At 37.1% G+C, this 11,729-nt stretch overlaps 1 protein-coding gene across 1 annotated transcript in view; it reads right to left on the bottom strand.

Moving 5' to 3' along the window:
- Nucleotides 1-3,789: 3,789 nt before the first annotated feature.
- The window catches only part of LOC102491629 (zinc finger protein OZF-like), a 42,051-nt gene continuing 34,111 nt past the window's right edge, over nt 3,790-11,729 (bottom strand). The window contains exons 2-3 of the mRNA XM_027769204.1: nt 4,129-4,563; nt 3,790-4,011 (exon numbers count right to left, since the gene is read on the bottom strand). Coding sequence (XP_027625005.1) covers nt 3,790-4,011; nt 4,129-4,563 — 657 coding nt within the window. The remainder of the gene's footprint in view (nt 4,012-4,128; nt 4,564-11,729) is intronic.

Genomic DNA, 11,729 nt, shown 5'->3' with positions numbered 1-11,729 from the left:
CCCAACCCTAACCTAACCCTAACTCTAACTCAAATCCTTACCCTAACCCTAAATCTAACCCTCATCCTAACCCTAACCCTTAACCCAATCCTAACCTAACCCCAACCCTAACTCAAACCCTATCCCTAACCCTAACCCTATACCCTAACCTTAACCTCAAACTTAACATAACCCTATCCCTAACTCAAACCCTAACCTTAACGCTAACTCTAACCAAATCTTACACCCTAACAATTGGTGCTGACCTACCCTTTGTACTCCAAGGATGCAGCCAGAAGATTTACAATAAAAGCTGGTGTATAGTGAGACCACAGTGGGACAGTGCTCCTTAAAGATATGGCTATTACTACAGGTGTTGAAGGTGATGGGGCTGATTTTCTTTTCTTTTTGAAGTATAGTTTAACAATAAAGACAATTCTAGCAGTCATTCTATCACAAGTAGTGTTACTGTCATTTCTGTGACCACTTAGAGATGATCTAGAACACTCTACCCTGCACAGAAATTCAGTGAGGATCAGAAGTTTCTAACATGGTAGTTTTTACACCAAAAACAATCCAAATATACAGTACTATCAGTGCAACTGTTATTACATGCTCTTTTACAATGTCTGCAATGTCTGCCTTCATATTTGCTTTTCATGTGTACAGTATTCTACAGCTATTAGGAAACACACTCAATGAATTTGGTACCTCATTTGATCCACTAATAACTCTGAAGTAGGTATGATTGTCCATATTTTAGAGATGATTAAATTGAAATGCAAGAGAGAAATAATTTTTCCAAGATCATCACTATACAATGCCAATATGGTATTTGAATATAGATCATCTGTCCCTTAGCTGGTGTTCTCTTCCAGTACTACACAGCTGCATCCCCAGTTTGGACTGACGTTTTACAATGAAGAAAAATAGTATCCCCCTCCTTTTAAATAATTAAGGAAATTAAAATTCAGCACAGTAAACCCATGGATCATTCTGGACTAGGAATGTGAGATTTAGTGTATAAAAAAATGTTAGTGGTAGGACACAGTGAAGAGGAATTTGACTTTCTTCTAATTTTTTTTTCTTGGAATGATTCAAGTTAATGCCTGTTTTCTTAATATACATAGTAATAGTTCCCCCTCATACTCTTAATTTTTTTCCCTGTTCAAATAATGAGTTTTATCTTACCATTAATTCAGGGAAGGCTTTTTTCTTTTCCTTTTAAACCAGATCGAGATTTAACAAAATTCCTCTAACATTTACAAAATACCCCTAGAATACCTAGTTATGAGTCTTTCTGATAAGAATTCTAGGATTATGGGGACCAGCAGTTAGTGTAATGGCTATGTTACTAAACTCCCATATAGTTGACCACAGTTTGAGTCCCAGACCCCATGGCTTAAACTCATACCGGGCACATATGTGTGTGTGCCCAAGATCCTGAGAGGAGAAATGAGGAGAAAGGATTGTGGTGTGGCCATCCCCCCTGGGGGGTGATTTCTCACTTTCTGTCTCTCTGTCTCTCTCTGTCTTCCTGGTGAGTACACATGCACTATAGCAAAAACCTCTTCAAAAAAAAAAATCGATAAAAACTCAAAAAAAAAAGAATCCTAGGATTATAATAGTTTAGGACTGTGATTTATAGCCAAATAAAACCAACAAATGAATACTAAACCATTTATCATAAAGATAAATGTCTTCTGATTTTCTTGAGTAGATAGTTTCCAGTAACCAGTATATAGATTTGAAGATGCTACTCCAAACAGAGCTAATGTCTCTCTTGAGCATAAGTCACAGACCACCATCACATTATACAAGGTGTTCATAAAATATGCATTCCAAGAGATTATATGGGAATCTACATTTGTGGTGAGCTCCACAGGTGTTCTGATACACACTACCTTTTGAAAACCACTGATAGAGCAGAAAGTGGCTTTAGAAGGTAGGTCTAGGTTTGGGTTTTTGAGTTTCATCTCTAGCATATTGTGTGATCATGAACCAATTATGTAACTTTTTAAATCAGTTCCTTTTCTGGACACAGAGAAAAGACTACTTGCCTAACAGTCATTTTTGCTTTAAATTAACATTTTTTAGTCTTCTTTCTCAAAGTAATAAATACTCCATTAGTCATTCAGCCTGCTTAAATTTATTCCTTAAAGATAAAAATCCTTCAAGGTTTTGTATCTTCAACTACCCTTACTAAAATAAAAGGGCAAGAAAATATAACCATTAGTCCTCCCAGTATGACATGGCCCTGGGATGTTGAGCAGTAAGTTTATTTCAAAGAATTTCACACTCTATCATTTGAATGATTTGTTTGAACTACAAGAACTCTTAATAATCCCAAATACTACCTAGATTGTATTAGGATTATCAACTGACCATAATCCCAGGAGACTGAAAGTTTTGAAGGTATGTGAGAAAGATGTCACTCCATTTATGAGACACAGATACTCAAGAAATTATATATCCAAAGTCACACAACTGTTATATAGTAGGTTCATGATTCTAATCTAGAATCCTGACATCAAAATCAGTGTAACTCTTTCCATAATGCTATACTTCCTTTTCAAAAATACAGATGAAAATGACTATGTGAAAATCAGCAAGTTGTTCCTTTGGTTAAAAACAGTAGCAAAACAAGATTATGTAATCTTATCATTCTGGCCCATTCTTCTAGCTTAAAATAAAGCCAAACATACAGTATTTTAACCTTGAGTCTTATGGTATTCAATCAGTGCTTTAAAAAGGCACAGACCTTACAATTAAAAAAGGCTTAAAAAAGTTTTACATTGTTTACTCAGTAGTTACATGCTTAAGCATTTAGCATGTGAAAATAAAAAGTGCACACTAGAGATTTATATAGCATAACTATTCTCATTAATAGCAAAAAAAAAACTTTCTCAGTAACTAACCAATTTGCTTTTAGCCAGGATGGAGTAACATGGCTGGATTTACCCTCCTGCCCAATAAAACAGATACAAAAATTTTTTAAAAATACATTAGAATAATAAAAATAATGATTGGGGAAAACAGAAAAGATATGGAATGTTGAAGTGGGGAGATTAATGTCTCTGTACTGACTGACATGCATGGCATTCCCTTTTGAAAAAACAATGTAATACACTGTAAAGTTATATGTAATCCAATGTAATATAAAGAAGATTATGATGATAATAAAAATAAAACAAACAAAAAAAAAGAAAATAAAAAAAATACATTAAGCAACAGTTCTTAGAACATTTAAGTCTGGGCAGTATGGGACGGTGATCCCTGACAAATAGGAAACGAGGTGATTTCTACAATTTCCCTGTATTAATGCTTGGAGAAAACAGTCAGGCTGTGCTTTAGGGAGACGAAGTCTAAAAGGGGCCTAGAAAACTCCCTTGCTTGTGTGGGTGACGCTGGTACTCCACGGAAGCAAGAGCAGCTGGATTTTACAGACTACAATGCTGGTGAGATGATAGCTACATAGAGAACTAAGGTGATCGATGTTCCTCCTAGAATTTTTTTAAATTTATTCACTTATTTTAATTTGACCAGAGAGAGACAGAGATCAGAGAAAGAGAAAGTGAGAAAGCAAGCCGCCAGGTCCAGGACTTGAACCATGGTTGGCGATGTGGGAGTGTCCACTGTCTTAACCACCACACCACCTGCTGGTCCCCAAACCTAATCTTTAATGTATTTACTTCCAATGGAAATTTGCAGGACAGGAACCGAAAAAATTTCAGGACATTCCAAAATCTGTGTGTATTCTCAAATGCAGAGCAAGGGTTGAGAACTGAGAAAAAGCTTTCCCACATTCATTCAACCATAGGGTTTCTCACCTGTATGGCTTCTCACATGCAGAGTAAGAGATGAACTCTGAGAGAAGGCTTTTCCACAAACATTGCATTCATAAGGTTTATCACCTGAATGAATTCTCACATGTACACTGAGTGATGTTCTTTGAGAGAAGACTTTGCCACATTCATTACATTCATAGGGTTTCTCTCCAGTGTGAATGTTTAGATGTTTTATGAGGTATTCCTTCTGGACAAAAGCTGTTCCACACTCACTACATTTAAAGGGTTTCTCTCCAATATGAATTTTCACATGCTCAGTAAGATTTGATTTCCACTAAAAGTTTTCCCACACTCTACATACAAAAGGCTTCTCTCCAGTATGAGTTCTGTGGTATCTGATGAGGTTTGACTTTTGAATGAAAGCTTTTCCACAATCTTTACACTCAAAGGGTTTCTCTCCAGTGTGAATCTTCTGATAGGTAAGGATGTTTTCCTTCTGGCTAAAGGACTTTCCACATTCATTACTTTCAAACAGCTTCTCTCCAGTATGGGTGTTCTGATGTTTAATGATATACTGCATTTGGCTAAAGGCTTTTCCACATTCATTACGTTCAAAAGATTTCTCTCTATTATGAAAATGCTCATGTTCAGCGAGATTTGATTTGTGGCTGAAGATTTTCCCACATACCTTACAGGCAAAGGGGTTTTCCCAACTATAAGCTCTCTGCTTACTTAGGTGTGACATCTGAATGGAAGCTTTCCCACATTCACAAGGTTTCTCTCCAGTATGAACTTTCTGATGAATGAGGAATTACTTTTGGCTGAAGATATTTCTACATTTCTTACATTTATAAGGCTTCTCTGTGTATTACCTCTCAAGTCTTGTTGCCTCTCTATCTGCTCAACATCTTCTCAGGCTTCTTCTAGACAGACTTTCTTTCCACTTTTTTCTGCACCATCCAGTTTGTTTTCTTGCTTCAACAAATTATCACATATATTTTGGTCCCCTTATAACCTGCTATTAGGGAAATGACACAGCACTACAGTGTTAATGCTGGGGCCAAAGTACCATTCTAGAATGCAGGCTGTTCCCCAGGGCTTCTGAAACTTCTAATGGATGAGTAAGATTAAGTTTCTAAGGATTCAGGAGGAAATGGCCCTCCTACTTTCATGCCACGTGGATCCAGGGGCTGTGCTGACCTGCAGACAAAGACCAAAATGTCCACTCCCTGGGCTGCGCCTGCACACTGCTTCTCCTAGAATATTCAGCTGAGTAATAACCAGCTTATGTATATGAAGATATTATCAAAGGTTGGCAAAACAACCTGAAAGGCTTAGATAGAATAACTCCAGGATTCATGACGGGTTAGTGTCTATTCCCACCATCCTCAGTAGAATAATATATAGTTCCTAGGACATGGGGTAAAGTATTGGATCACCAGAAAAGTCAGGACATATGAGCCTGGTACATCTGAAGGCATCTGGCAGCAAAGGACAGAGGCAGGGGCAACACTGTCCCCACTGCCTCCCATCCAGACACCCCAGTCCAGGATTCATCCAGAACCATAGACTGTCCATTTGGCTGTAGCAGCCAGCAGCCTGGTACATCTGAAGGAATCTGGCAGCAAGAGACAGAGGCAGGGGCAACACTGCCCCCACTGCCTCCCATCCAGACCCCCAAGTCCAGGATCCACCCAGAACCATAGGTAAGTAGACAGTTTCTCTGAAGGCATCTGGTGAAATCGTGTAATGCACTAATGCATGATGCACGACTTTTTCTTTATTCCCCTCTCTCCTCCTTTCTTTTCCCTTATATTATCTTCTCTTCCTCTTCTTCCATCTTGCCAGAAGGACTACCTAGGTCTAGATTCAGAGATCTGAAATTTTCTAGTCATATAAAATTTGTATTCTATGGGTCCCTCCCTTATATGGAGCCAGCTGTAAAAAAGGAGATAATGCTCTTCAGACACCTAAATAGAGTATGTTTTTTGAGACCACATTACTAAAAACAACAGAACAGAGACTTTGGCAGACGTCAATGCACAACAAAAGGTACATGCACTCCTAGCCAGTGAAACATTCTCCTGACAGCTACTTAAAAGTTAGTGCAATTTTCAATGACTAGAAGTAGAAGAAGAGCCTCAGGTACAAATAAACAAGGAAATATATATCCATCAAAGGTACAGAGAAACTCCCCTCCCTCTTTCATGCTAATGGATGGTGTTACCAAAATGTCAGACAAAGAATTTTGAACATTTATAGTGCACAAATTCTTTGAATTGGAACAGAAAAGAGACAACAAACTACAAGAGATGAGGAAGTCATTCCAAGATATAAAAGAAGAAATGGACACTCTGAGAAAGAACCAAATGAAGATTTTAGAGATAAATTCTGGAATAGAGAAAATCAAAAACTCCATTGAAAGTATAAAAAAATCGATTAGACCATGCTGAAGATCACATCTCTGATGTAAAACCTCTGACATAGAAAAAAAAAACACAAAAATGAAAGAGAAAATAACAACAACAACAACAAAACATGAGGACAATATATGAGAAATATTAGAATCCATAAGACACCCAAATATCAGAATAATTGGCATCCCAGAAGGTGAAGAAACTAATAACGGCATGGAAAATCTATTCCATGAAATCCTGGAAGAAAATTTCCTGAGTCTAGAGAGGCACTCAAGCATCCAGACCCAAGAAATACAAAGGAACACAATTAGAATCAACTACAGATTATCTTCCCCAAGGCACATCTTAGTCAGACTATCAAAGACCAAAGATAAAGACATGATGCTAAAACTGGCAAGAGAGAAACTAGAAGTGACATAAAAGGTCATCCCATCAGGCTAACTCCAGACCTCTCAACAGAAACAATGCAAGCAAGGAAAGAATGGGAAGATGTACTGAAAGCGCTAAGAGAGAAACAATTTCAACCAAGATTATTGGATCCTGCAAGATTATCCTTCATATGGGAAAAAAAGATTAAAATCTTCTCAGAAAAATAAGACCTGAAAGAATTTGCCAACGCCAGACTAGCTCCTCAAGAAACTCTGAAGAAAGCACTGTTCCAGGAAAACTAAAGAACTAACAGACAGAAACAAAGGAATAAAAGGTTGTTGTGACAATGGCCAACTTAAAGGTCGGGACAGATCCAGTTACATCAATAATAACATTGAATGTTAATGGATTAAATTCTCCAATCAAGAAATACAGACTGGCCGAATGGATAAAAAAAAACAGAGACCTTCTATCTGTTGCCTACAGGAAACCCACCTCGTCGATAAAGACATACATAGACTGAAAGTTAAGGGTTGAAAAAAGGTTTTCCATGCAAATGGGAACCAAAAAAGAGCTGGAGTGGCGATACTAATTTCTGACAAAATAGGCTTTAAAACAAAAACTGTTCAAAGAGACAAAGAACACTATATTGTAGTAAAAGAATCATTAGATCAAGACATAACTCATAAATATCTATGCACCTAACACAGGAGCACACAAATATGTGAAGAAAAGACTGTTAGATCTAAAAGGGAGACAGACTGCAATACACAAATTGTTGGAGACCTCAACACTGCACTATTCTCTTGGGAGAGATCATCTAGACAAAAAATAGATAAAGAGATAAAGAATCTGAATGATACCATAAATGAAATGGACTTAACAGACATCTATAGAACTTTCCATCCAAAGCCCACGAGATACACTTTTTTCTCACTCCCACATGGAAGCTTTTTGAAGATTGACCACATCATAGGGCACAAAGCAAGCCTCTCCAGATTCAAAGGCATAGAAACTATTTCCAGCAACTTTTCTGACAATAATAGAATTAAACTTGAGTTTAATTTCAAGAGAAATCCTCAAAAATACTCAAATACATGGAAACCAAATAACCTACTACTGAATGACTCCAAAACTACTGATGAAAACGCAAGAGACAGAGGCAGGGGCAACACTGCCCCCACTGCCTCCCATCCAGACACCCCAGTCCAGGATTCATCCAGAACCATAGACTGTCCATTTGGCTGTAGCAGCCAGCAGCCTGGTACATCTGAAGGAATCTGGCAGCAAGAGACAGAGGCAGAGGCAACACTGCCCCCACTGCCTCCCATCCAGACCCCCAAGTCCAGGATCCACCCAGAACCATAGGTAAGTAGACAGTTTCTCTGAAGGCATCTGGTGAAATCGTGTAATGCACTAATGCATGATGCACGACTTTTTCTTTATTCCCCTCTCTCCTCCTTTCTTTTCCCTTATATTATCTTCTCTTCCTCTTCTTCCATCTTGCCAGAAGGACTACCTAGGTCTAGATTCAGAGATCTGAAATTTTCTAGTCATATAAAATTTGTATTCTATGGGTCCCTCCCTTATATGGAGCCAGCTGTAAAAAAGGAGATAATGCTCTTCAGACACCTAAATAGAGTATGTTTTTTGAGACCACATTACTAAAAACAACAGAACAGAGACTTTGGCAGACGTCAATGCACAACAAAAGGTACATGCACTCCTAGCCAGTGAAACATTCTCCTGACAGCTACTTAAAAGTTAGTGCAATTTTCAATGACTAGAAGTAGAAGAAGAGCCTCAGGTACAAATAAACAAGGAAATATATATCCATCAAAGGTACAGAGAAACTCCCCTCCCTCTTTCATGCTAATGGATGGTGTTACCAAAATGTCAGACAAAGAATTTTGAACATTTATAGTGCACAAATTCTTTGAATTGGAACAGAAAAGAGACAACAAACTACAAGAGATGAGGAAGTCATTCCAAGATATAAAAGAAGAAATGGACACTCTGAGAAAGAACCAAATGAAGATTTTAGAGATAAATTCTGGAATAGAGAAAATCAAAAACTCCATTGAAAGTATAAAAAAATCGATTAGACCATGCTGAAGATCACATCTCTGATGTAAAACCTCTGACATAGAAAAAAAAAAACACAAAAATGAAAGAGAAAATAACAACAACAACAACAAAACATGAGGACAATATATGAGAAATATTAGAATCCATAAGACACCCAAATATCAGAATAATTGGCATCCCAGAAGGTGAAGAAACTAATAACGGCATGGAAAATCTATTCCATGAAATCCTGGAAGAAAATTTCCTGAGTCTAGAGAGGCACTCAAGCATCCAGACCCAAGAAATACAAAGGAACACAATTAGAATCAACTACAGATTATCTTCCCCAAGGCACATCTTAGTCAGACTATCAAAGACCAAAGATAAAGACATGATGCTAAAACTGGCAAGAGAGAAACTAAATTGGCAAGAGAGAAACGACAAGTGACTTACAAAGGTCACCCTATCAGGCTAACACTGGACTTCTCAACGGAAACAATGCAAGCAAGGAAAGAATGGGAAGATGTACTGAAAGCGCTAAGAGAGAAACAATTTCAACCAAGATTATTGGATCCTGCAAGATTATCCTTCATATGGGAAAAAAAGATTAAAATCTTCTCAGAAAAATAAGACCTGAAAGAATTTGCCAACGCCAGACTAGCTCCTCAAGAAACTCTGAAGAAAGCACTGTTCCAGGAAAACTAAAGAACTAACAGACAGAAACAAAGGAATAAAAGGTTGTTGTGACAATGGCCAACTTAAAGGTCGGGACAGATCCAGTTACATCAATAATAACATTGAATGTTAATGGATTAAATTCTCCAATCAAGAAATACAGACTGGCCGAATGGATAAAAAAAAACAGAGACCTTCTATCTGTTGCCTACAGGAAACCCACCTCGTCGATAAAGACATACATAGACTGAAAGTTAAGGGTTGAAAAAAGGTTTTCCATGCAAATGGGAACCAAAAAAGAGCTGGAGTGGCGATACTAATTTCTGACAAAATAGGCTTTAAAACAAAAACTGTTCAAAGAGACAAAGAACACTATATTGTAGTAAAAGAATCATTAGATCAAGACATAACTCATAAATATCTATGCACCTAACACAGGAGCACACAAATATGTGAAGAAAAGACTGTTAGATCTAAAAGGGAGACAGACTGCAATACACAAATTGTTGGAGACCTCAACACTGCACTATTCTCTTGGGAGAGATCATCTAGACAAAAAATAGATAAAGAGATAAAGAATCTGAATGATACCATAAATGAAATGGACTTAACAGACATCTATAGAACTTTCCATCCAAAGCCCACGAGATACACTTTTTTCTCACTCCCACATGGAAGCTTTTTGAAGATTGACCACATCATAGGGCACAAAGCAAGCCTCTCCAGATTCAAAGGCATAGAAACTATTTCCAGCAACTTTTCTGACAATAATAGAATTAAACTTGAGTTTAATTTCAAGAGAAATCCTCAAAAATACTCAAATACATGGAAACCAAATAACCTACTACTGAATGACTCCAAAACTACTGATGAAATAAAGTCCGAAATCAAAAGATTCATGGAAGTTAATGACAACAATGACATGAGTTTCCATAATCTTTGGGACACTGCAAAAGCAGTCATAAGAGGGAAGTTTATAGCAATTAGTTCTCATAAGAGGAAGACAGAAAGAAGGCAAATGGATCACCTAACATCATGCCTCAGAAAATTAGAGAAGTAACAGCAAGATAATCCAAAAAAACTCCAGGAGAAAGGAAATAATAAAGATTCGAGCAGAAATAAATGAAATAGAAAATAAGCAAAGTATACAGAAAATAAATGAAAGTAAAAGCTGGTTCTTTGAAAAGATAAACAAAATCGATACACCACTAGCAAGACTTATTAAGAAGAAGAAAGGAACCAGGTGAATCAAATCTGCAATGAAGCAGGAAATATAACAGCAGACAGAGCAGAAATACAGAACATAATTAGAGGATATTATGAACAACTATATACCAAGAAACAAGACAATCTGGATGAGATGGACAAATTCCTGGACACGTATAATCTACCAAGGTTGAGCCAGGAGGATACAGAAAGTCTAAATAGGCCCATAACAAGCCAGGAGATTGAATTTGTAATAAATAGCCTTCCAACAAAGAAAAGCCCTGGCCCTGATGGCCTCAGCTCTGAGTTCTATAAAACTTTCAAAGAAGAGTTAACCCCCCATTCTGCTCAAGTTATTTCTAAAGATCCAAAAGGGTGAATCTCTCCCTAATTCATTCTATGAAGCCTCCATCACCCTAATCTTCAAAACAGATAAGGACAGGACAAGGAAGGAAAACTATAGACCAATATATCTGATGAATATAGAGGCAAAGATTCTCAACAAGATACTAGCAAACCATATCCAACAACTTATAAAAAAGATTATAGATCATGACCAGGTAGGCTTTATTCCAGGAATGCAAGTTTGGTTCAACATACGCAAAACCATAAATGTGATACACCATATTAAGAGGAAAAAAAGACTAAAACCATATGGTCATATTGATTGATGCAGAAAATGCATTTGATAAGATACAACATCCCTTTATGATCAAGACACTCAGCAAAATTGGCATACAAGGGTCATTTCTCAACACAATAAAAGCTATCTATAAAAAACCCATCACGAACATCATCCTGAATGGAGAAAAGCTGAAAGCTATCCCACTAAACACATGAAGAAGACAAGGATGCCCACTTTCTCCACTCCTTTTCAATATAGTACTGGACTTCCTCGCCCACACAATCAGAAAAGAGGAAAAAATTAAAGGCATCCCAATAGGAAAAGAAGAGATGAAACTCTCTCTATTCACAGATGACATGATTGTGTACATAGAAGACCCAATGATTTCCATGAAGAAATTCCTGGAAGTAATACACGAATTTAGTAAAGTTGCAGGATACAAAATTAATATACAGAAGACTATAGCATTTCTATATACAAACCACAGACAGACGAAGATAGAATTGAAAATGTTATTCCATTTATCATAGCCACTTAAACTATAAGATACTTAGGGATAAATCTAACCAAAGAAGTTAAAGACCTCCACAAGGAAAACTATGA

Source organism: Tupaia chinensis, unplaced genomic scaffold, assembly GCF_000334495.1.
Source record: "Tupaia chinensis unplaced genomic scaffold, TupChi_1.0 Scaffold148904_1, whole genome shotgun sequence".
NCBI classification, from domain to species: Eukaryota; Metazoa; Chordata; class Mammalia; order Scandentia; family Tupaiidae; genus Tupaia; species Tupaia belangeri.
This window is presented reverse-complemented; position numbering and strand designations above follow the sequence as displayed.